Source organism: Tachypleus tridentatus, chromosome 6, assembly GCF_004210375.1.
Source record: "Tachypleus tridentatus isolate NWPU-2018 chromosome 6, ASM421037v1, whole genome shotgun sequence".
In the NCBI taxonomy this organism is placed as follows: domain Eukaryota; kingdom Metazoa; phylum Arthropoda; class Merostomata; order Xiphosura; family Limulidae; genus Tachypleus; species Tachypleus tridentatus.
In genome coordinates, this window is record NC_134830.1 from 109,622,625 (window position 1) to 109,650,349 (window position 27,725).

Genomic DNA, 27,725 nt, shown 5'->3' on the forward strand with positions numbered 1-27,725 from the left:
CTGGCTAAAATGTGAACCACAGACATGCCAATCCTCTAATATGCTTCACTATAGATGTACATTTACTTTGACACTGTTTTCCTCTGCCATTGAGAAACTGTCCTTGCTTTTTGCTGAATAATTGTAGTTTAGGTTCACATTTAAAGAAAACACATTTTCTGCTGTTTGTGATCCAATGCCCATTTAATGTTGTGGTTTAGTTGCTTATTTTCAGTAGCATATTTCAAGCAGATATGCATCCATTGAGACTAGTTTTTACTAATGTATTGGGTTGAGGAATAATTCGTGAGCGTTTTCTCAAGTTAAAAAAATATATTCATAAATGAAACGCTTTTGCAAAATATTTCATGTCATTTGGTAGATAATTTTTTGCTCTAATAGATGGTGTGTTTGATTTTCATATGTCTTTAATTTTTGCTTTCATTTTCAGCTCAATAAATGGAATGTCAAGTGGACAAAATCGAGCATTTTCGACACCATCTGCTTTTCGCATTTAATTTCTTGCAATTTCGTTTAAAACAATGCATACTATATACCTAGGTATTACATGAAATAAAGTATCATAATAAATGTTTTGGGTGTAATGTGTTCATGCATTGAAATGTTGTATAGTCTTGCATGTAATGCTTGAATGAAATTATTTAAAAACGCTCACGAAGTATTCCTCAACCTAATATAACTCGTTCTCTAGATAACATTCATACCTATATTTGCTCTGAGGTTGTTTGCAAGATTTTTACTCGGCTATAATCTATCTCATAGAGAATATATACTGAAATAAATAACTTTACTTTTGATGAATTGTGTTTTGTTATATTATAAAGTTCTACATGTTTTGACACTTGCCCTCTAAGTCATTTTGTTTTCTAGTAGTTGGTTTTTGTAGGTTAAGCAGATCTATATACAAAAGATTGGACAGCAAGAAAAATTTAAACAATGCTTCTTTCTGCAATATTTTAGGCATCTCTTTATTTATATTTGTTTTTGATGATACAGAATCAAGTAACTCTTGGTTCTGTAACATCTTCAGAATATACTATTTTAAGCCTTTCATATAATGCAATAAGTTACAGTTTAGACTCAATAATTAAAGACTGAATTTTAAAGTCACTTAAGTTTTTCTTGTAAAGACTTATCTTGTATTTTAAAATACCCTAATAAATCACCACTGATTAAAAAAATCACTTTGTAATGTTCTTACATTTCTATTTCTTCTAAAAATTGTTTTTTGTGCACCAAATGTAGATAAAAAGGTAACTGTTGTACATCTTACAGAGCAATCTCTTGTAGTTTCTTTTTCACTAACAAAAAAAGGACTGTGGGAACTTTAAAAGCAATCATTCAGTTGTAACAGCTGAAAGAGTTTTTTCAGAATACAAGAAATGTTTCTGAATTTAAAGTAACAGGTAATGACAAGAGGAATTCTTACACTGCTTAAATATGGCTTTTGATTGAGTGTTGGTAGCTCTTATGATCCATTTGTCAATTTTGGTATTTTTATGTCCTCCTCCTAGCATGGTTTGTTTCAGATTCTTGATGTGTTTTCTGTAGTTTGTTTCATCTGAAGAGATTATTTTTTTCATCCTGAGATCTTGACTGTAGATAGTATTTCATCTAGTGTGAGTGGAGTGGCAGTTTTTATAGTAAAGATATTGTTGTCTGTTTATAGATTTTCTGGGCAAATCAGTGTGTAATATTCCATCTTTTAAAAAGGCAGTGGCATTGAGAAAGTTTATTTGCATATAGGAGTAATCAAGGGTAAATGTGATTGTTTTGTGGAAGGTGTTACCCTAAGAAATAAAATGATTCAGAACAGGCTGTACAAATGAAAAATATTTCATATATGTAACATCTCCATGTATGAGGTTTTTTGGGGCTTTGTTGTAAAAGCTGGCTTTCAGTATGGCCTATAAAAATATTGGCATAGTTATAAGCCATATCCATTAAAGTACTATTAACCTGAAAGTAATGCTTATTATTGAATTTGAAGTTGTTTAGAGATAAGACTGGTAAGGTCGGTTACTGTTTGAGATTCTGGTAGATTATAAAGGGTTAAGGAAGATTTCAAAATTTTAAATCCTTCATCATGTGGAATATTATTGTAAAGGAAAGAATTGTCTTTTGAGCACAGAGGCTATTAGACTTGAAGTGTGTATTCGTATTGATTTTTTTATATGATATTAAGAAAATGAGACGTCTTTTATGTAAAACATTAGAGTACTGGGAATACATTTTATTGGTGGTCAACAAAAGAAGACAGCTCTTCAGTTGCCATGTTTATGTTAGAAATTATGGGCGTGATGGGATTATTAGGTTTGTGATTTTTTAGTTATGAGGTAAAATATATCTAGACAAGCCTCTCTTGGTATTAAGTGCTGAAAAGTTTATCTGTTCATGCTCTTATCATGGAGAAATTATTTAAGTTTATCACTGATGGTTTTAAGGTCCTGTGTAGGTTTCTTATACAAATTAGTGTTTTAAAGCTGGTAGTTAGTTTCAGAAGTATAGTCATTTTTTTTAAGAATAATATAGCCCCCCACCCTTACCCTCTGGTTTTGTTATAATGCTCTTTGATTTAAGATCTTTCAGAACAGTTTTATGCTTTGGGTTTAGATCATCTTTACATTTCTTGGAAGGTTTTAAGGTTTCCGTTATATCATTTTTTACCAATATAATATAACTGTATGTGGTTCTCTGTACGATGTAGGTGTCCAAGAGTAATTTTCTTGGAAAACAGGTGTAGATCAATTGTCACTAGAGTGAAATTTGTTGGGAAAAAAATTTGCAAAGTCTTAGTTTTTGAAAGAATTCATATAGGTCAGATATAAATTTATATTCATTAACAAAGTTATTGTTTGGGCAGAAGTTGAGACTTTTACTAAGGATCTGAGTTCTACATCTGAAAGAGTATGTTTGAAAAATTAATTATGATGGAGGCATGTGGAGAGAGTTCACTATTACTTGTAGGATTTGTGAAGTAAGTTGTATTTTACAAGCATGTCAGTTTGAGAGAACTCATAGCTGGTAAAGGATAAATGTTTTTAGGCATTTGTTTTAGATGTTCATTATGAAAAAAAGTGGTTATGATAGTATTTGGTAGATTGCTTGTTATTATGGTAATTTTTTTAACGTAGAGAAAGTTTAAAAATAGTACAGCTAGAAGCAGTTTTTGAGTGGATATTATTGGTAAGAAGCTGGTTTTTATTATGCTTTTTAAGGAAGAATGTATCAGTTCTCTTTTTAAATTTGTAAAGCTCTTCCAGTGAATGGTTGTAGAGGTGATAATAGTAGGAAATTTTTTTATGTAAAATATTAAAAAAATTTGACAGAAATTCTAAGTTATGTTTGTGTATGAAATAGAAACCCTATGAACCAAGTGCTTTCAAAAAGTGGACCTTTCTTCTTCAGGGGCATACTGGGAATGGTGGTGTAATTGAATGAGTGATACATATATGGAGAGAAGTTTAGTGACATCATAAAAGTCATCCAGTCTTTCAGGAAATGTTTACTTCTGTTTTGGTTGATTTGTTAAAATGTTGAATTTTATTGTTGAATTGTGTGATTGTGTGCTGAAATTATCAGATGAAAAGTGCATGTTTTCTCATGTGGTAACAAATAATGTATAATTTACATAAATCATAATCACTTTGTTTACATAGAATTGACCAAATACTTGCATAATTTTAGTTTTAACTGTACGTAAGGTCTTTAAGATTTAACGATAATTTAACTTACTACTCTCCATAAAGTTACTTTAAAATGTAAAAACATACACTGCAAGAATTTTAAAATTTTCTTCATAATCTGATAAGTGTCAGTTCTATAAAAGTAACTCACAGTTGAAACATAATTAGCCAGTTATTTATATCAAGATATTTGATTTCTTATAAACTTTGTAAACTTGAACAGTATTTGATTGCATGTTTGTAATTGAAAGAAAGTAACTTTTGTCATATGTGCCATTTATTTTTCACATCTTGTGTTATAATTGACATTTATGAACATGTCTTTTTTCGTCTAAACATACAAATTCAAGTAATATTTGGAAAACAACTTTATAGTTTTGCAACTGTCTCTTAGTTTCCTGACAAAGTTCACGTGCAGTATGTGCACAACACCAATTTCAGTCTATAACAGTTTTAAATATTTAAATTTTATGTTCTTAAAGGTAAAAAGTTTTCTGTTTATATCTAATTGTTGTTTCATTTTTTTAATTGCTTCAATTTTGAAGTTACCAATTTATCATTTTAAGTTTGTTTATATGAGAGTTCTTAAGGTTCAAATTATTACTTTGAAACTAAAGCATTTTGTAAATAGTTGAGTTACTAGAATAGAAAAGTTTAAAATGAATAAAATCATAACGTTCATACTAAAGTGTTTTTGGACATTTCCAATGATAATGGATACATTGTTAGAGAAGTACTAATGCAAATATATGGTGTTTAAGCTAAATAAATATTTTTAGGTGAGCTCAAGAATATTTTTTTGTTTTTTAGAGAAGAGAAAGTCAAAGTATTAGAAAGGCAAGTACAAAAAGACAAAGAAACTATTGAAAGATTGGAAACTGAGAGGAATGAACTTCATTCAAAAGTGAGGAGTGTTTCTTTATCATACATGAATTATTCAGTTTTCTTTTTTCTTTACTTATTTTCTTATCTTACCTGCAAAACTACATTGTGATCATTATTTGTATAATAAGAAATGGCTTCAGAAAGTTTATACATAAAAAATTATGATGTATATAAAATATTACAGTTAATCCTATTCTCATGGGCATGCTTTATTGCACAAGACAAATGGATTTAGTGACTAACACTCAAAATTTTATAGATCTAATTTTTATTTATATTATACCTATTAAAATAGCATACAATTCTAGATAGTAACCTTTATTTTATTGGAATATAAGTTTTAAGTTCTTAATTTTGTAAGGTAATATTTAAAAAAATCCTGAATATTCCCTTATGTGAAAACATTTGTCATGTCCTCTTCTCTATTTTATCCACTACTCCTCCAATAAGAAAAAATTAAATATAAGTTACTCACTATAAAATTTGCATTACCCAGACGAACCACATTTATTATACACTTTAATTTCATTTGGTTACAGAGCTATCAGATCAGATCCCTCCTGACACACCTATCAGTCACATCCTCTCTTTTATAATTTGTTAATATTTAATTATATGTTACCTGTAACCAATAGAAAGTCAAGGTTTTCACCTATCAAATGACATATTGTATGACGTTGTGTGTTCTGAAGGGTTAACTGTCAGTTTAACTCATATTATTAAGATATTCCCTTGGGAGAGTTAATAACTGTCTTGGATGAATTTGTAATGACTCTTGTTACATAGTTAGAAAACAAGAAAATTTTTAGAGGTATGGGAATTTTTCTGGTTTTTTTTGCATTTTATTAGTCTGTTTTCTCTTGTGTATTATTAAATAAACCCTTTTGCAAAGAGTCAGGTGTCAAAGTCCAGGTCATCACGTTTGTTGACTTGCATTTAAAATTTTATTGAACAACAATTTATGACTTTTATGTCAGTAATTTTGAAATCAAAATGTAGAGTATAATTTAAATTTAATATTATATATGAGTTAATTTCTTAATTTAAAAGTAAATATTAAAAGAACACACCTCAATATATATTTTAGTGAGTCACAGGGCATGTTGAATGCAGCTTTGTTTAAAATTAGTTACTTGTGATGTCAAAATACTAAGTCTATAGTTTCATACAAATTAGGGAACTCAAATTACCAATATTAACAAGCTAGAATATCAAATAAAACCTTGTATCTTTTTATTTTGCTGAGATATGATTTATGTATATGAATCAAACACGATAGCCCCATTCACTTCTATTTTTGAAAACAGTCCCTTATATACACTTACTTCAATATGTGACATGTGAATAACCAATCAACAACTTAGAATGCCCCCTAAGGGGTTTTCTGAGCCATTTTATGCTGTGAAAAGACTACCACATTTTTCTGAATGAAGATTTCAAGAATGTAGGTTTGTGTGTTTTGTCTGCTTGAAGTTTCATATTTTTTTTAAACTTGAATAAATCTTAGTTACTAAGCTTTATAAATTATAATAGAATTCTGTGGTATTGGTATAGTTATTTATGATTGTTTGATTATTAAACTGTATAAATAAAACCTGAAAACAATTTTTATTTGATATCCTCCTTGTATTGACCTGACCTGCATAGAGATAGGATAGAGAAAATAACAAAAAAATATAAAGTTTTACTAAAAACAGGTGCTTTAAATGTACTTAGGAGGTTTCAGGGATTACACAAAAGAAATTTGAGATCTTTGAAAAGAAGAAAAGTATATTTAATATTAACATGGAAATTACTATGTCCACACACTACTCAAAATATACATTCAATGTATTCATGGATGAATCTTTATTTTAGTTTATTAAAAATACTTCTCTTAAAAATATAATTTTTATGTATATGAAAGACTTATTCATAATATTAACTGAAATACTACCAATTTTTAAAGTAAACATACTGTATTAAATGTTAGTAGTGTTAAATCTATAAAGACTTTAAACAAGTACAAAGAGGTCACATGGTCAGTCAAAGCAACCAAGCCTGAATTGAAAGAGTTAAGATCCAAGAAAACTAATGAACTTGAAAATAACTTAAGGTAAAATATTATTATATGCTATAATTTGAAGCATATCTTACCCATGTCGTAATTTTAAAAAAGAAAGCCTCCAGTGCTTAACAGTGATATCTAAACATATCACTATGTATGGTAAAATGGGTGTTTGTGTGTACATGCCAAAAGTTAGTAATGTGCTCAATAATTCCTATAAGAATTTTGCTATAAAGTTCTTTCACTGAATTTTTTTATCAGGCATTTATTTATAATGCGAGTCTAATTTGTAGCACAAACTGAAGAGTTCCATTCATTGTTAAAAAGATGTTTTATTTTTCAGTTTATCTATGTCACTGTTATATTAAGTTACAATTAATAAAAACCAAATGTAAAGTCTTACTTTTTGAAAAAAATTACATTCATTCATTCAATGTTTTGATAATAGGTGAGGTAAGTCTGTTGTTTGAGGGCAAAACTTGCACCATTGAATTTTAAAACGTAAAAAACATAAACTTGTAGTTATTTATTCACAGAATTTAAACTTATTCAATAAAAAAAATATCTGTAACTTTATAAATATTTTTTATTTTAATTATGGGTTGAGAGCTCTTAATGAAACAATTATTGTTATACATTTCCTGAATTTTTTCTGAGGTTAATATGATACTCATACCCTTTAATAAAAAAAAGTCAAAATATTTTGAATCAAATGAAGGTAGTTTATTTTAACTTGTGTTATTTATTGATTTTTAGCTAACCACTATTAGTTGTCATGTGAATAGTCTATACCTCAACTTTGAAGAGTCATAGGTTAATGATGTAAGGCTAATTGGAATAATAAGATCTAAGAAACTACAGCAGGTGCACAATACCTTTTATGAGAAAATGTAAATAAAGTCGTGAAAAGTTCAGGTACTTAGGAAAGCCAAAGTTAAAATTAGAATTTGAGATTATATTTGAACATATCGAGTGCATTCTAAAAACATATAGTTTTACATATTTTTCTGTTATCTAACAAAAGATATAACAAATTAACAACATTTGGGGGGAGCACTTGTCCACCCTGTGTGCATATATATATATATACACACGTTTTACTTTTGTAATGATCTATTAATACTAAAAACACACATTCCATTTTGTTGATCTCATATTGTGTTGATTGCTTTATTAATTTTCAAATTTGTTTGTTAAACTTGGGTGTATTTCATATATTGTATCAGGATCTGTTTTATATAAAACATTTTAAATTGCTGACTGTACATTTTTATTAGTTTCTTGTGTAAAGCTCCATATTTCAATAAATTTATTCAGATCATCTGAAGTATATGCATAGTGAGTTTATTCTGAATGTGACAAATTTATATTCTTAAGTTTCATTTGAGAAAAAAAAAACATGCACCAGTTGTCCATTATCAGTATTTCTTTTAAGTGATGTTTTCAATTAATCATCAATATAAACGTTTTTGTTATAAACCTAGGATGCTCACGCTGCTACTATAATCATAATTAAATTAGTTTATTATTAACAAGTATGCATACTTGTGTTTTATAGATCGAGACAGGTGAAGGTGCAAATACTGCCCTACAGCAGCTGAGACTAGAAAATGTAAGTACACAGATAATATCTTGTTACTACTCTTATTTATCAGTAAAACAAATGTATCTTACATAATGATACATGTTGTTGCATATTTTTCATTTTGACAAAATGTTTGCAATATCTTTAAAACTGTATGTATTATTTTCAATAACTGAAGGATCGTAAAAATCCAGTGTGAAAGTATGTGGTATAAAACTGTTAACACTGACTTGTAGAGATGAGAAAATATCAATTTTCTAATCAATTGATTGTGAGGCTTATGTTACCCATTTTCACAAGACTGGAACAGATGAAATAATCAAAAATAGTAATAGTCAAACCTAATTTTTACCAGTTGGTTATTTTCATGAATATATCTTTTAAACTGACAGTTGAAAATAATATAGAGAAATCATAATTGCAATATTTTGATTACTTGGATGGTTGGAATAATCAAAACAGTATAAATTAGAAACACTAATTTTTATGTGATGATTATTTTCATTACATTAATAAACTTAATTATAAATTTGATAAGTCAGCTTTCTAATATGAAACTAATCAACCCTTGTAAGTAATTGAGTTAATTGCCCATCTGTGCTGACTTGTTGCCATGAAACCTGATTTAATGTGCATGTCAGTGTTATATTCATGTAAGCATATGATTGTGTAGTCCAGTAAGTCTTATGAAGTGTTCAGATATGCTGTGGTTTAAAAACAGTGCAAAACACAGACAGAAACATGTATAATGGAGATATTTTATAGTTCAAGCTGTGAAAGATTTTTAAAAAATGTTATTTTGTATGAATTTATAGAAAAGATTTGTTTTGTGTATCACTACTAATTACATTTAATATTTTGTGTTTAGCAGTGTTACCAATGCATCCTTATTATATTACTCAAACAACATTAAACATATTTTTTGCAATGAAGTAAAATATTTTTACCAGGTTTTTGATGACAGAATATGTTGGTAAAGGTAGATATTGTTTTCTAATATTGCTTTAAGAAAACTTACCTAAGTAAGTAGTGATTAAACCAAGTAACCAGTGAAGATGGCCATGATCTTGGAATTTGAAAAAGTGTACACGTTAGATTAAACTGAAATATTACCTAATAATTTGGGAAAGTTAGGAGAATTATATCCCCTCAGAACCTACAAGTACACACAAACCATGTCATTAAATAGCTATGTCAGTTATTTCAATATTTTAACATAATCATAGTCAGTTAACTTGAGTTATTATGTTCAGTGATAATTATCTTACTCATTGTATTTGACAATAGGTTAGATCAAATATTATGAATAACAATTCAGCATTTTACTATTTCACAAATAATGGATTATTTGTGTTTCATATGTCTATGAATTTCCAGATTGGGTATATTTCCAATTTTACTTTTTATGGTAAATAAAGCTATTCTTTCCATCATTTATAGTGGATAGACCTGATTTGTCTGGATCAACTTCAAACTCAATCCAGTTCCTGGGACTTTTTTTAAGTTTTCTGATTTTGCTTTAGATGTATAGTATAGCTTTTATCATTTCATTAATGTCTCTCTTTTGTTGTTTTTCATGTGTAACAAAACAGCCATATTTTAGTACACAAAGGTCTAACAAAATACACATTATTTTTGAGTAAGGTTGGATCCAAATTTTTTTCAAGATCAAAGCTGAGACATGAACAAGTGCTAATCGCAGTATTGTGTGGAATATAGGTGCAAACCACATTAGTAATAAGGACTTTTTAACAGTTTCAGCATGTGCCATATCAAGATAAAAAATTACAATATTACTTTGAGATCATCATGTATACTATGGATGAATGGAACCTTTACCTCAAAATACATTAGTTCCATTAACAACTGTGAACTAGTTTCTGTTATTTATTACTAGTAAAGCAACATTTTTTTTAAATTATGTTCATTTTGGATAGCTCATAGGAAATTAATCTATCATAAAATGAAATTAAAGAATCAGACATTGTAAAACACTTGTTTATATTAAAATTTTGCCTATATATAAATTTCTTAATTTAAAGAAACACAAAAGATTTTTGTTTAAGGTTTTCTTATTCAATTTCATGCTAAAGATAAGAACATATAAAAAATAAAAAATATTGTAGTTTAAAATAGAAATTTAGAAACTAAGTTTAAATAAAAAGTTCTTGGAACACTTTACCAATTTCAGTTAAAATAAATATGCTGAGCATATACTCTACATTTGTGAATGTTAAAGAAAAAGTTTTAAAAATTGGACTCAAAAGTTTTTACCTGCAGAAATATTGTTGTTACTATATTGATTGTACCACACTCATATGAGTGAAGCCTCATTGAACAAAAAGTGGGTAATTTAGCCATGTTTTTTTGGTTTTTTTTGTTTCTACTAATTTAAATTCAGGCTAAAATTTTGTGTATTTTTAAATAAACTTTAGATAGTGTCATTATGATCAACATAATTACAGACAATATCAGAATAAAGTTAATATTTGTCATGTTATTTATTTTACTAAATCTTTAAGTAAGTAATCAATTCTATAGGAATAGATTAATTATGTTTATCTTTGCATCATTTGTTAATTTGTCTCCTGAATTTTTGAGCAAAAGAATAAAATGTATTTTTCTTAGTTTTGTCCTTATGATTTAAGTTTTTATCTGAAATGTTTATTTTCAAGAATGAAGTAAAACAAAAATATTAAGTATTTTGTTTTTATCTTAATGTGTCCTTAATTGTTTAGACTACTCTTCAAGACAAGATTCACACCTTGGAAAAAGCTTTCCAAGAGGCTACAGCAGAAAATGATTCAAAAGTTGAAAATTTACACAAACAATTACACAAGGTACCTTATGTTTTCTTTAAATTAAAATGATAAATGAAATATCTTGTGACTTTGCTTATGTTATTGTACTTTAGGGTATGATAAACTTGAATTCCTTGACTCTGTTAGAATTAATACTTTACAAAAAATTAGTTTCTTTAAATAACATTTTTTTCTTGTTAAACACAATAAGATATCTGTGTTATACCTTCTTTAGGAATTAAATACAAATATTAGTGTTTAACTGGTTATCCGTAGAACTGAGTTAAGGGATGTATTTTAATAATATAAATTTTCTCGAAAATAGTGCCCCCATTTGACATATAAACTGTTACTTGCATTTTGTTCTCTTAGACTCGATCAAACTTCCAGGCTGTTCAGAATAAAAGTACCAAACTTGATACTCAGCTTCAAGAGGCTAATTCAAATCTAACAGCAATTCATGAAAAAGTGAACTACTTGGAGAGTGAGATAAAAACCAAGGTACTTCTTATGTTCAATTTTATTGGATTTTAATCTGATTTATTATATGCACAAATTAAAAGTATTAGTTATAAAATCACTTTTTGGTAGTAAATGAACCTTAGTAAAATTACAAGTGTATGATGTCATGTACAAAGTAAGTAAAAGTGCTGAAGTTTTGCTTTTCAGTGAATCAACTATATAAACTTGTATTTCATAAAAAAAAAAAAGTATTGAAAATAACAAAAGTTAAAAGTATAATATCTTTGACTTTTCCATACTTTCTATATCTGTTGGTACAAAGAACACCTGAGAAGAACTTTGTAAGCCTGCTGTAGTACTCTTAACAATTTTCACATGGTATTCATATGTCAAAGTATGATTTTGAACACTGATTATTTCTTTTCCCCTAGCATGTGCTATATGATTTTGTACTGGAGCTTGAAAGTAGAAGTGCTTTGATTCCATTTATCTCTTTCAACTTTTATAAAGATGATAATAGTTTTTGATATAGAAGTGGAATTTTCTGGTATTCTCTGTATTTTGGTGATGCATTATTTGGTACTTTAAAGTTTAATTCATTTTTATCCCAGTTTTATTGAAAAAATCTACAAAAAATTTAATATTTTAAGATCAGGGGTAATACATCCTGGTATATGTCTGTGGAATAATCTTTTAGTGTGACTGTAAGACCAAAAAAACACCAAATTTTTGTGTTAAAATTATTGTGGTTTTTTACTTTGGAGTGCAAGTTTTAGTATATTTTCCTAATTTTTGATTTAGTTACTGTATACTATCCCATATTCTCGTTTTGTTTATGATTATTTGTCCTTGTGATTGCAAAAAGTTTGGTAATATATTTTAGATGCATTGAAAGTTTTGAAAATTCCATTTGTAGAGTATCAGAAACAAATTTACTTATTTTCAAATTTAGAACATTTTATTTTGACATAACAGATGTATACAAATTATTAAAATGTTTAATATTATTTAAAATATTTGTTTCATTTATGACATTAGTGAATCTTTTTTTGTAAATTCAAAATGCTTTGATGAGCATAAAAGTATATTATTGCTTACCAGTAACATATAAGGATGAATTTGGATATTTGATTGAGATTATGCTGGGTTTTTTTTATATACCACTATTCTTTACTGTCAGTCAGAACTACTGGCAGCTTGTGAGTCAGCAAAAATATCACAACGAGCAGATTTGGAACATCATTTGAAGAGTTGCCAAAAAAACTTAGAGGAAAAATCAAGTCAGTTAGAGACAACAAGAAAGAAATTAGAAAATGTAAGAACATGGGGCTTGGTTCACTTTATAATAATGTTATTCTTAGAAGATCTATATGAGTTTATTTGTGATGGAATAGAGTGTAATATGCTAATTTATATATGAAGTTTTGGTGACATATCAACAGATACAACTCAGATTCTATGGGGTGTTCACAGCTTCTGTATATATGTACATAATAAGTAAAAATTAAAGTCATAAGTTATTAAATGCAGTCATTTTAGTGAAAAATTTGGTTAATAGCTATATTAAACCTACATTTAGTAACAGATAAATAGATACAAAGAAGGACCTGTCATTCTTAAATTATATTTCAGAAATATATGAAAAGCTTAAGCAGTTAAATGTAAAAGTTGTAAATGTCAGTACTTAACTACCACTGAACCATCGTAAATACTCGCCAAGTATAAATTATTTTTCCTAAGTAGTGAATTGGTGCAAAACAAACTACATATATGATCTAATGCAGAAAAAAATATTTTTATTATATCTTTTCTTTAAACCTATATTGCTAAAGTGAATATTTTCAAATATTTAACCTTCTTTTGTAGCATAACTACTGGAATTGTTTTGTTGTTGTTACACAAAATAAAATTAGAAAGTGCATTGTATATGTATATATATGCAGCATCACTTCAATTAAATAGTTCTAAAAGAAGGATGTAACAAAAATCTTTCATCTTTCAATGTGATTGTTTTGTTTTTAATTTCTTTCCTTGTAGTAACTGGCGTTTTTGAAGTTGGCTTTAAATAGCTGTTTCCCTTAGATAATGCTGGTTGGAATATTTAAAGTTTTAAACAATTTAAATATGCAAATTATGATATCGTTTTATTAATCTGACACTAAAGCTACTGTGATAAATAATAATTTGAATTTCTTGTTTTAAAAAAGTGATTCAAAAAGTGCTTAAAAAATCTTAATTATTAAACATAGATGTAAAATTAATAATGTAGACATAAATATACCAAGAAATAATGATGTGGTTGTATGTGTAGCTATGATATTACAATGTTAAATATAGTTTTTATTAGTATTGACTCTTTCAGTACGGGCTCGGTCAATTTGATGACCATATGACCTCGTTGTACTCGTTTAAGGTTTTTATAGATCTGATACTTCTAACTTTCAGTATAGTGTGTATATTTTCACAAAACTTGGTAGCCTTTTAGTTTACATTATAAGTCTTTCAATTACAAAAAAATCATTTTTAAAGAAGTATATGTAGTAAACTAAAATAAGGTTTCTCCATGAATATATTGAGTTTTTATTTTTAATGATCCATGTGCAAAATAATTTTTCCATGTGAAAATTATTAGGTTGTCTAGAAATAGATGTCATTTTTGAAATGCAGAGTTTGGAAAAGTATAAACCAATATTGTAAAACATGCTTTAACCAAATTAAGCATCATTTACTTCAACACCTTTTTCCAACATGTAATGATGCTGTTTATGCTTCTGCTGTAGAATTCAGAGTTTCTATGGTCAGTGAACTCCCTGAATGCTTCTTCTGCAGCTTCCTGGTTTTGAAAGCATTTATTGTTCAAAAAGTTGTTAAAGTGTTTGAAAAAAATTAAAATCTGTAGGGAAAAGGTTTGGGAAATAAGGTAGATAAAGCAGAACCTTGTTCAGTTTTTGGAGCTTCATCCTTGACAGGTCTCATATTGCTGATTTTATTGATCTTCAGTCAGCTCATGTGGAACCCACTTATCCAACTTTTTGTCTTTCCAATTGCTTGATTTGCTTGTGCCTAGCTTTTCTGCAAGCTCATGTACTGTTGTGCAATGGTCTGTTTCAACTGTATTTTTATCTAAGGGTGGCTTCCTTCCACAACCTTCATGGTCTTCAAGACTTTCATCTCCATGTCGAAATCTTTGGAACTAATGCTGAACTGTGTGTTCAGTAACAGATCCATGGCCAAATGTCTGGTTGATGTTCCATGCAGTTTCGGTAGCTTTTCGTCCAAGTGTGAAATCATAGAGGAAAATCAGAGGAAAGTCCTTGTCCATGCTGCTTTGGGTGTTGCAAAATTTACTCTGAGTAGAGTTGAAACAGCAGACACTTAAGACACCTTGTTAGTGACAAGCATTGGATTAAACCAACCAAAGATAAGCTACTCAACATTCAGCTTCAAAGTGTCATTGTGAGAATTCTGACATTTATTTCTGGACAACCTAATTGAAATACTTTTCCTCATCTCAAATATCTCAAGTTTTCTTTGTGTAATTCCTTAAACCTCCTAAATACATTTCAAACATTCTTTGTTTGTTTGTTTTTTTAGAAAAATTTTATGTTTTACTTTTTTTTTTTCTACCTAAACTCAGAACTGGGTTAGTCAGTTTGACTGATCTTAAACTACAAAAAAAAAAAAAAATCAAATTACCCTTTTCTTTCTTTATACAATTACTTCAAATTGTAACATGAAAGTACATTTGTTTACCCTAAATATCTTTAAGCTTGTAACAATATACATCTAGTTATAATTAAATTTTATTGTCTTTTTGTCCTTTTAATTGCTCTTTGAACCATGTGTAACTACTGTCTGTACAATTATAAATTGTAAATCGCTTGGGGAACATGCATTTGATGTTATGCTATTGAATTAACATTATCCACATGCTGCTGCTCATGTACTTGCCTCATGAAATATTTTTGTTATATTATTATGATTTATTTTACCTAATTTAACCTAAAAATATTCGTATTTTTACATTTTATTTACTTTTAAAATAATAAATAAAGAATAAGCATGAAAAAAACAAAAGAAGTACTTTCCCAATCTTCTTCTTTCTTGCCATCAGTTCTTGAGGACATATCGGCTTGCTTTTTTATACTAATGTTAGTAATGCAGTAAATTATTTTTATATAATTAAATAATGCACAAAAGAACATGGACTAATAACATGCAAAAAGTAGACAACTTTCCCTCCCTTGCACAATTTTTGTGGCTTTCTAACTGTGCTATAAGAGCTTTTGCAAATTCATCCAAGCTAGTCATTAATTTTCTTAGAGGAACATTGCTTCTACACAGAACACAACATTATGCAATGAGTCATTTGGTAGATGAAAACCTTGAATTTAAACGTAAGTGAGAATAATGAAATATAGGATGTGACAGGTTAGTGTGGCAGAAACGCTTTGCTTTTGAGTTGATAGCTCTGTACCCAAACAAAATTGAAGGCTATAAAAAATATGGTTTTTCTGAGCAAAAGCAATTCTGTAGTCAGTAATTTATGTTTAATTTCTTATTCTTTCAAGGGGTGGTAGAAAAATAAAGATGAGAAAATATTTCATGTGTGTAATACTAAGGGATGTTCAAGATTTTAAAAAAACATTTTTTTTGCAGAAGTAGGAACTTAAAACTTGTATACTATTAAAATATGGATTGTTAGTTAAGATTTTATGCTATACTGCTTGGTATAACACATCATGCTTAGTAAAGAATACTTGGGTTGAAAGAGTTAAGCAGTCTTTTTAATTTTCTTTTTTGCTCATTATTACCCTTTCAAGTTCCTGATTTTATCTTCCTGTTATTTTCTCTTTTAATCAGAATTGTATGAATTTTCAAAATTTTAGGGGTTTATTGGTACATTTGAAAGGGTGTCTAAAACCATTTTTTTATTTTTTTGTAATTTAACAATCATATATATATATATAATTCTGTTCACTACACTCTACATTTAAGTACTGATGGCTTATATATTAACATCTTAGCAACTTACAAAGTTAAGGTCTTACACTTCTAGGTAGAGGAACAACTAAATTCTAGGAAAGAAGAAGTATTGAAACTAGAACATCATCTATCAGAAGAGGTGCAAAAGTGTGCTGAATGGGAAAAAAAATGTAAAGGTGCAGAGAATGCATTGTTAGAAAAGGTTAGTATATCTTAGTTTGAGAGTATCACCACATATTATCTTTTCACTTAACATTTTCCTTGTCAGTGTAGTGTGACTTGTCCACCAAGGCAATTTTAGTTGTGTAAAGTTGAAAAAATATTTTTAATTTGAGATAATTCTAAAAACAATAAGTTCCAACTATTAGAAACTTACAAGAAGTTTATAATGTTTATTTTGATAATAATATTTTATTCCTTATATGCGAAGTCTTTTTACTAATTAGCTTGCATAACTATTATAAAACATTCAGTGTTGTTATTCTAATGTGAGTAATATATGTAAATGCTGTTAGCTTTATCTAGTATACTTTCTTCAATAGGAATGGTTAAATAATTAGTGTATCAAAGAAAACAGTGTTATTATTTTGCACATTAAAACACTGACTGCATATTGTTTCTTGAAACAGGTGAACATTAATGTAGTATTGTTTTACACTCTGAGTTAATTCAAGTTTAATTCAGATAATCGTGAAAAGTAAAGCCATCAAAAAAATCTGTAAAATGGGAAAATGTTAAATAGTTAAGTAAGAGTAACTCAGTAACTGTATACTACTCATAGTACTCACAACTACAACTAGGACCTTCACTGTTTATGGTGATATTTTAAAGGAAATACATAAGAAAGTGGTTATATTCTTTTGCTGCTTTGTTTGTTTGTTGTAGTGCATTCTCACAGAAATGGGAAAATGAGAAGCTATAGAGTATGTTTGCAGTCCAGATTTAAGTTTATGAAAGCTACACAGAACAAGTTATAAAATCTGTCTACAAGAGAAAGTTAATTTTTAGGTTTTCTCTTGTTATTGTGATATACCTATGGGTAATTGTCCATTTAGGAATACCATAAATGGAGCTATCTCAAGTGCCCATGTAAAGTGCAATTCCAACATATAATGTGGAGTATTTTTTAAGCCTCACATAATAAGAAAACTCTCTATGCCCACTTATAATGTACAGAATAATTTTAACATCTGATTGACCTTTCATAGTGAGTGGTGTATTGTTATACTGATTAGTATTTGTAAGTGCATATGTGAATGAATACAGTTCCTAGCTAATTAACCATGTTAGTTAATTAACAAATAGGGGCTGACCTAATGATCAATGTAATTTGGGTATGAGTGTTTTCAAACAGTGCCCTATATATAAAGCATAGGAAAGTGATGATAATTCAGTGTTATCATGAATGTATTGTACCATAGGATAATAGTCTTTTTTTCAACCCAGTGCAAAAAAACTCTTAAAAATCAAGAACGTTTGACCCAGTTGGGATTTGACTGATCATTATTAGCATATAAATTGTGCAGTTATGGTTGATAAAATGAACCCATTATACATGTATAATTTGAGCCCTAAAAGATGAACAATTTTTTGTTTATTTCTCTTCTTTGAGCTTCTTTTTTTGGCAGCAACAAATGATGATTATATAAGAATATAAGATATTTTGAGGCAACATTTGGTCTAAAGATTTCAACTGAAAATTATTTAATCAGTTTAATTTCCAAAGCAAAATGTAAAAAAAAAATGTTTGAACTTGCATTTCTGCACAGCTTCAAGTAGTCTTACCTGTAAAGACTTATAGTTTTAGAATTTTTCTGGTTATTCTCAAGCAGAGCTTTGTATTTACTAATAATACAACTAATCAAGTGTTTTATAATTTTTCTTTTCTCTCTAAAGTTTTATTATTACAGCATTTTTGTCACATCACATGCTGTGAGGTTATAAAAGGGTGGGAACAACTAATTGAAAAATATCTACAAGGCAAACTAAACTGTAAGCACCACTGGATAGAGCAGTTCATAGATTATAACTGTCATTGTCACATGAATGAAATGGAATTAGAAGTAATTTAAGGTATTATGAGAAAGTGATTGGATGTATCTTCTGCAAGAACAACATAATGTGAAGTTTAAGACATAGGAAAAAAAACATAGATCCTGGAATACTTTGTTTATAGTTTCATTAGGTGTTTTTTGTTTGTTTGTTTCTGAAAATATTTTTTGTGTTAAAATTTTTTTTTAAAGCTACATCAATTTTCTCCTGTGAAAAGACATGCCTTATTGTGCTTACAGAGCTTGACAATAACAGTATATTCTGTTTATGTTATTGGACTGAAATTGCTATTTGTTGAATACTGTTGTTAAGTTCATCATATTGAAACACTTACAAGTAAATAAAGAATTCAAAAAAATTTATTAGATGTAAATTGATTTTAACCAAGGATATTAACAAATATTTTGTTACTTAGTCTGACCTAAAATTTTTTCAAAAGGTAAAGTTTTTAGTTCACTGATAAATCTGTGCTGTGTTTTTTTAAGATATACATCTGGAAGTAGCAATGCTGTAATGAGCAAAGTTTTGAAACTGGTATGTTAATGAAATTCAATCAAATTTAAATTAATTGGTTATATAAAAATGAACTTTATGATCAACAGTACAAAAATTTTTATTCTAAAATGAAAGTATTTTTAATGTTTTGTTTTTTTTCAGAAAGGTTGTATGCAATAAAATTTTAGAAAATTCATGAGTTGAAAAAATTAAATATTTTTAAGCAGAATCAAGATAATGTTTAATAAATTTGTCCTCAGTTTCATACAGTTTGTTACAAGTATTTTTGTTGTGAGAAGGTAAACAACTGAGAGGGAGGTAAGTGACACCCTACTGGTCCAGAAAGGGTTAGGATGAGATGAATAAATCAACAATATTTTATTACATACTTTATAAACAGAATGTAAGTTTATTTTTCTTTGCATTTATATAATTTTTTGTGTTATGTGTATTACTTTTATATTCACGTAATGTAAGTTTCTTAAATTTTTGTAGGTTTAAAAAAGTTGCGTTTTTTGTTGGGAATAACAAATTCATGAACTTCTGCTGTAATACCTTCCAGGAAAACACCATAGTGAACTTAACATCTGAGAACACAACATTAAAAAGAGAAACTGAAGAAAGCAACCTTAAACTCATTTCTGTAGAAAAAGATGCAAAAAAAGTAAGTATTTTATATCAACAATAAATAATTATAGGTTTATTCTATGTTAACATGTTGTATCTTAACATTTATGTAGTTATCTATTTTGTTGCTATTATGGCCATTGTTGTGAATTTCAAAAATATCTTATTTTATATACTTATGGGTTTTCATTTTCTCATTACATATTCTCAAGAATTTAGCCATCAGTTAAAAACTTAGACTTGTGTTTTTTATTATTAGAAGTTCAGATGACAAAACATTTTTCTTACTAATACTTTGCTTATAACTGAGTCTTCATAATTTAAAGCTAATACAAAACATTTTCTGATACCAAGTATTAAAAATTATTATAATAAATATTTTAGCATCAAATTAAAATAACTTTTATAAAGAAATATTTTAATGCAAAAAAATAAAGATGCCAAAATATTTTGGGTATTTTATGTATGTATGTTTTACCCTGATCATTTAGAAGCTTCTCACTAAAATTTTATGTTGTAACTCACCATTCAATACACTGTTAAAGAATGCTTCATATTTCCCACAGTGGTTATGAATACCTTCTGAAATGCTTTGTGGCATAATATTTATCTTTTTTGGAAATTATTCTTACCTGTTGACTTCTAGAAAATTCCAAGAGACTTTTTCAGTTGTAAAAGTACACATGTTCTTCATCAAGTGTCTTCACATATTCCTGAACAGTCATTGTGGTTAGAGCATATGTGTATGTTTTTTTTGGAAAGGGTTGTTTACAGAAAAAGTTTCTATGTTATATATATGTATATACTGGATGCTTGAAGCCCCAACTAATTCCGTACTCCATATTATAAATACTCAATAAACCATGTGTAGTTTAAATGGCTTCATCTGTTAACCCTCTAGATATGAGAAGGTCAAAGTGAACTTGTCAACTTTTTTTAAAAATTACATTCAAAAGTTAATAAACTACTTTATTATCAATAAATTTCATATCAAACTGTACTTTATAACTCAAATTTTTTGTTACCTTAGTTTTGCTTTCTTTATTTCAAAAGGAGAAATGTTTAAATAAATTCTAAATTTTAATTTTTTTGTATCATGTGACACTTCTATTTGTCACTTATGTCGTAAGGTAACAATGTTTCAAAAATAGATATGATTGTAATGAACAGTATGAAGTCCACCAAATGTTTTATTTTGTTCTAGAAAATTATATTATTATTCATTATAAATAGAATATTTTTAGTGAAATCAGTGTTTTAAATAATGATGTGACACCAAAGTAAACTGTTCACTAAAGATTAATAATATGTTACTGAAGTCAGTGTTATTGATCACAAGGAATATAATATTCTAATATCAATGTTCCTGTCTGAAAGGAACTGTTTAGCAGCATTAGTTTGTAAAAGGTATTTCTTCTGAGTTCACTGTGTATAAAGCATACAAAGGATTTATAATTTCAACAAATCTATTGAAATGAAGTTAGTGTTTTAGCTTATAGAGAGTAGTGAAGTCAGTATTAACATTACAGAGAATATTTTGTAAAATTACTTTTATTAACTATTTTGAAAATATTTCATAAAATCAATATTGTTAATGCAGGATAATATATTTAGATTCTCTGTTGTTATCTGTAGGAAGTGTGTTTTGTAAAATCAGTAGTTAATTGTATGTAGAGAGAGCATTTTGTGGAATTAATATCATTAACTTTAGAGGTAGAGTGTGTTTTGTAAAACCTTATTATTAATATCAAAGTTACTTTTTGCTTACTTTAGACAAGAGAAAATTTTGAGCAGAAAATTGAATGTTTTCTATCAGAGAAGAACAAGTTGGAAAAGGAGGTGAGAAGCCTGTTATAATATTATAATTTCTAAAATTATGGCAAATGTATCAAGAGTAGTAACTTAACTGTGTCTTCATAGCCTTGAAAGTATCTATGAAAGTTCTCACTAAATTTCATATTTTTGTTATAATAATATCCTTATTATCAGTGAAATTGCTCTCAGTATTTTAGCTTAGGAAAAAAAACATATTTCATCTTACCTTTCCATGAAGGTATCATAAAGTTACCGTTATTATTAATCTAAGTTTGTTTTCAAAGCAGGCTTGTGATATTCATGATTGAGATCTCAATGTTCACAATTGAGATCAAGCACTGTTGCAATTATATAAAATACACTTTGATAGTTAATAACTTAGAATACTTTATTCTTTCTTAAATTATATTTTTGATCTAGTTCTAGCTGCAACTTGTAAAATATTAATGGAAGTTTTCCTTATTTTATCATTTTCATGCATGCCATTTGAGCAATGTTTTTTTTTCTTGCAGGCATTATGTATTAGATCAAGAAATTCTGGTCTATTTTGGATAATTTTTATGCAGTCAGACAAACAAACTCATAACTGTAATTTATTTAATAACCATACATGTACAGAACTTCATTTAGTAAAACTGCCTTTAAAGAAAACAATAAATGTAATGGTATATATAACAGTGTACAGAACATGAAACAGCTATGAGCATTTGATGTGTGATATGATTTTATGAGTTAAGATAAAGAAACTCACAAAAATGAAAACTAAAACCCATAGTAGTGAAGAAAGTAACTGAGAGGTGTTTATAGCAATTTATGAAAGAAACCAAAGCTAAATTATTGCAAAGTAAAGTAAATGTAAAGCTGTAATGAAGACAAACATATCTGATATGCAGAAACATTTGAATATGTGTTTAAAAAGTGACAAGCATATGGTTGTGAATGAACTACCTATGCATATTTTAGACCTAAATAAGTCAAGAAAGCCTATAGAAATTGTATGTAGTGTAATGTTAATTTTTTTTAGGATATTACACGTTAAATGTTGTTTGTGTGAAATACTTTGCAAATAAACAAAACTAATGTTGAAATCTAAGCCAGTTGTCAGGTGATGGCAATAATGTGCTATCGTGTAGCATACTCATTGCATTGAAAAGTTTGACAAAATATAAAACAGGTAAAGTGATTTTGAATGGAAAAGTCAGTATGCAATTTGGGCTTCCTTACATTATGAAATTTATAGGGATTGACCAAGAAGTTTGTGATAAAAGTTCTAGACAGACAAATGCAAGCATATTATTTATATAAATTTAAACTAATGCATAAAGAATAGTAATTTTAGTTGTTTGTTACATTACTGTTTTAAGTTTTTATTGCACCTCTTTTTAAAATTATCATGACTGCAGCCAGTTATTTAAACCTTTTTTTTTTAGAATAAAACTATTAAAAAGAAACCATATACATTAAAAATTATTTTGCAACATATCAGTCAGGTGGTAGAAATGCCTGTTTAGGGATGGTTTGGATTTTTATTGAAATTATATTTTCGGTATCTCCTCAATAGGTAGTCAGAACTTTACAATACTATACAGTATTTCCTCTTATAACAATATCTATGTAACGACTGACTCACAAGTTTTGAAAATGTCTGTAAATATCATAGTAAGATGTTTGAGTTTCTTGTTCTTCTTTCTTCTGCATCTTTTTTATTACTTGATAACTCATAAACCAAACCACAGTATCAAACAATTTTACTGATGTGACATAGTTTCAGGTAGAGTACCTACATTTATAAGTATTGTTAACTGGTAGTAATTTTTAAAAAATTATAATTTTAGTGTGATTAACGTTGTCATTACCCCATGAAGTCATGTTTTTACATAACTTTGGTGTTCATTCCAAAGGCTTAAATACAGTGTGAAACAGAAATTACCATCCAATAATAGATAAAGAATAAATATTAATGTTGGACCACATTGTATTTAAAATTTTTTATAAATACAACCTTATTATGTCTATTGAAACACTCCATCAAAAAGAACAAGCAAAGAAGTAAAGAAAAAACTTTTCATAAAAGGAAGTAAATGTATAAATGACTAATTTCAATACTTCCTAAACAATGTAAATAAAATAGTAAGTATGGCATTTACAACATCCTTACATAGGTGAGAATTAACATATAGCAATGTTATTATAATGGAGCTAGCAATGTATACATTCAAAATTCAGATCTAGAAACTACTAGACCAGTCATCGTTAGTCATAACTGATTAATGTTTTTATAAGTAGGCAGTATTTTTATAGCTGAGCAATAAGTAATCAATTGAAATTTTGACAAAACAGAGCAGATTTCAGACTTAACCAATAAAAGTACAAAAAAGGAAGGTTTTAAATGTAAAACAATACAAACAAACTTGAAAAAGTTATTTTTTTGTTTGTGTTTTTGTGAAAATCTTGTGAGTATTTCAATACAAAAGTAAAGCACTTTCGTTGATAACTTTAATAAAATATACACTCTGATGTTATGCTCTGATAGTAGCTCTTTTATAATATAAAATTTCAATAAAATCCTTTTTCTTATGGATGGTGAACATTATTGAATGTCAAGTATGAGTATGTTGTTGTAGAAATTTCAAAAATGGCAACAGGTCCATTAGCCTTCCACAAGAACTAGCAATTATCCTGCTTGGAGGGTGGGTGTTTCTGCTAGTGTATATAACTGTTCAATTAGAATTGAGTTTAGTGTAGTAGATTTTGTTTCTTAACATTCTGATATAGAGATGATGAAAATCCCATCCCTGCTTTTTTTGAAAAGTTTTTCATGACTTTAATGCAATTTGCAAAGGAAAATGAATAATGTTCAAATTAATGTTCTGTGTAGCACCAACCAGTCTTGCTAATAAACAAAACATCAGTACAGTTTTTCAGTCCCACCCTTTCATGATCTCTTAGTGTATGATCTAAACAATTATTAATGTAAATACCACTGGTTAAAGCATTTTTATAAAATCAGCATATTGTGAGTAAAGTAGTATGAGAAGTATTTTATGGAAAAGTGACCCTAGCTTCTTCAAGATAAAAAAAGAAAAAGAAAAATTATGTACTGAGAAATTTAAAAGACTTAGGAACAAATCACAGATTTGGGAATATTTAGCCTCAGCATTGTAGCTCATAGAATGGCTCTGAGTTTGTGGTTTTTCTCAAGTACAAACTTTTATCTCGTAGCTCCAACTCTTTACCAGTTTGAGATCTAATGCTATATGGCCATAACTGTTGAGGAATCCTTCTTGTTTTATAGTTTCTTTAGAAGTTCTTTTAAGTCCCAAAAGTTTTTTATCTTAAACAATACTTGTCAGAAAGCTACCAAGATGTTCTATGGCATTTGGTAAGTGTAAATAGATTCAGCAATTATGATAGCTTAATGGCAAAATATTCTGATAACTCAGTTCCTTGTTTATTGAATATTGTTAAGTTGTATGTAAGCAAGGAACATAAATAAAATTAACTGTTGTTTATTGAAAATAATCTATTTATTAGGTATAATTTATCTCCATCAAGAATATTTTTATCCAGCCTGAAAGGACATGTCTAAGTTCAGCTTTTTCTGTGCTTTTTATAACTTGTAAGTAGTGAGTACTGCAATTAGAAAAATATATTATCAAAATAAATGTGGTGTTCAAAAATTATTCTATTTTAAATTGACTGGATTATTAAAATGGAACTTCCTGATTAACAAAAAAATTGCATTCTAAGACAAAATGAAGTACTTTAAATATTTATTCTTTCAATATGATGTCTCCAAATAAAATTTTGGAGATTCACAGCAAAACTAATGATATAAAAACCAAATAAGATTAAATGAACTTTTTTAAAGCCAAAAATTAATAATTTTGGTAAGTTTATTCTCACTGGTGCAATTACCTTTCTTATTGATAGGATAAAGTTTATACACTTTAAAATATAATTTTGCTCCACAGGCTCCATGAAGTCTAATTGGGCCACTTTTTGTTTCAAGCTTTGTGTACTTTGTTTGATTAAATATTTACACTGTGAAAAGGGAAAAACAAAACAACTTGAAGGATATCAGTGATACCACTCTCACATAGGAAAGGTTAAAATATTCCTTAATGAACTTTTATTATCTTTAAACCTGCTGATCTCATAATTATAAGCTACTCCAAGTCTTGTACATGTTAAACAAAATAAAATCAAGTTCTTTTTAATCATTCACTTTCAGAATAAATAAGAAAAAAGGGCCAGCATGACCACGTGGCTAAAACGTTTGAGTCACAATCTGTAGGTTGCGGATTTGAATCCCTGTTCTACCAAACATGCTTGTTTTTCATTCTTGGGAGTAAAATAATGTGATGGTCGATCCTACTATTCATTGTTAAAAGAGCAGCTGAAGAGTTGACAGTGGGTGGTGATGACTAGCTGCCTTCCCTTTAGTCTTTCACTGTTAAATTAGGGGCTGCTAGTGCAGATAGCCCTTATGTAGCTTTGCACAAAATTCAATAGGAAATTACACATTAGATATATTAATTCCATGTCTGTTTCTTTTGAAAAGTTTTCTTGCAGAGCTTAAAAAAATGTAAAAACATCAAAATGAATTTATTTATTTTTGGTGCAAGAGTAAATTTAAATTAATGATATTAATTTTTATATTGATTAGAAATATTACCACACTGTGATTAATGAGGGAACAGGCAGTAATTTTGCCACTAATGTGAACAGATCCTTCTGTATGGACAATTTACTAAGACTTTTCACCAGTTACGATTCCTGCCATGCAGTTAATTATTAATTTCATGGTGTAGTTTATTTAGTTGATTAATTTATTTCTCTCCACTGTCAAACACAGTGTTATTAATTGTTGACAAACAATTCAAACTTGGATTTATTTATAGATAACAGACATCTTCAGATTTGGTCATTCCGATGTTAGTAGTATGATGCCTTTTCAACCTATTTATCAGGTTATAACATCTCGCTAGTGATTTTTGAGCAGCTGCATGACCATTGAAAATGCTTGATACCAATGTATACTGTTATTGAGGTCACATTCACACCTGTATTTGCAATATGTTCATTGATGAGATTTAGACTCAAATGTCACCTTTCTCATAAACAATATACTTAACATCACTTTTTAAAAGTTTGGATTTTCTACTGTGAAATCTTCTGTAGTTAACACTCAGTTTCTTCAGAGTGTTACATACAGTTCATACTAAAACTTGAATACTTATTCCATGTTTTGCACACAGAGTATCCTTAACCAACCACAACTTTTATTTTCACATGCTTATTGTGTGGAATTTCAGTTCTGGTAACCATGACTAGATTCACATTAGAACTAGTCATAATATGACTACTTGTATATTTCACTTTTTGATGATTGCATCTCGTGATACAAATGGTAAAAATCAGATAGCATATGACAGTAAGATTGAAGTAACATTGCAAACTAATTAACATCCCCTGAAAAGTAATGAAATGAAATAAAATCAGGTTATAAACTACACTACATAATGAAAGTGTACTGTAAGCATATTTTTGAGAGTTGTTGTAAAATTGAACCAGTAGTGTAAGGTATTGGTCATCTGACTTATTTATTTCTTGATGTAACTTAAAAAAGTAAATTTTAATTTAATTATAAGCTGCTATGGTTTTATGATAAGTTAATATTTCATCATCACACTCTGCTGTTAAGCAAGTGTAAAATGTTTTAACAATGACTGTTATGAAAAAATACTAGCTTTTTTTCTGATCTCTTTGACAAGAAAGTGATAAAAGAGCATGTGATTGTAAACAGCAGTATGTGATATATATCATACAGGAATAAAAAGTTGTCATTTACTCTTTATTTAATATTTTTACATTTGATATAAATTTGACAAAAATATTTTTTCTTGGATACTTAATTTCAGACAAAAGTAATTCTCAAGTGTTTTATTTTTTAGGAATTGACAATGTATTGATCATTTTCTATTTATTACAGATTATGTTGACTTGTTTATTGATTTCAGTGAAATAACCACTTTCTAACAAACTTTTCCCAGATTTCAGAACTTCACCAGTTTAAGTCCAACTTGCTTACTGAAACACAAGAGTTGAAAACACAGCTAAATATATCCAGTAAAGAATTAGGCAAAGCTGTAGAAGAAAAGCAGGCTGTTAAGGTTTGAGAACAATGTTTATTATTTACCTTTTTATAATCTGAAAAACATTTTCTATTCATTTCTGTTGTAGCTGTGCCATGTATTTCCTTCCAATAAGTTTTAAAACTT

The 27,725-nt window shown here is 28.1% G+C and overlaps 1 protein-coding gene across 8 annotated transcripts in view; it reads left to right on the forward strand.

Annotated features, from left to right (window-relative positions):
- Positions 1-27,725, forward strand: part of LOC143253288 (uncharacterized) — a 142,587-nt gene that overhangs the window by 76,277 nt on the left and 38,585 nt on the right. For all 8 annotated transcript variants that reach the window (XR_013029490.1, XM_076506906.1, XM_076506908.1 and 5 more), the window contains 9 exons: positions 4,497-4,590; positions 8,177-8,230; positions 10,942-11,043; positions 11,377-11,505; positions 12,647-12,781; positions 16,526-16,654; positions 19,562-19,663; positions 21,400-21,465; positions 27,498-27,617. Coding sequence is in view for 7 of the 8 variants with exons in the window: in XM_076506906.1 (XP_076363021.1) it covers positions 4,497-4,590; positions 8,177-8,230; positions 10,942-11,043; positions 11,377-11,505; positions 12,647-12,781; positions 16,526-16,654; positions 19,562-19,663; positions 21,400-21,465; positions 27,498-27,617 (931 nt within the window). In the remaining variant the exon portion in view is untranslated. The remainder of the gene's footprint in view (positions 1-4,496; positions 4,591-8,176; positions 8,231-10,941; positions 11,044-11,376; positions 11,506-12,646; positions 12,782-16,525; positions 16,655-19,561; positions 19,664-21,399; positions 21,466-27,497; positions 27,618-27,725) is intronic.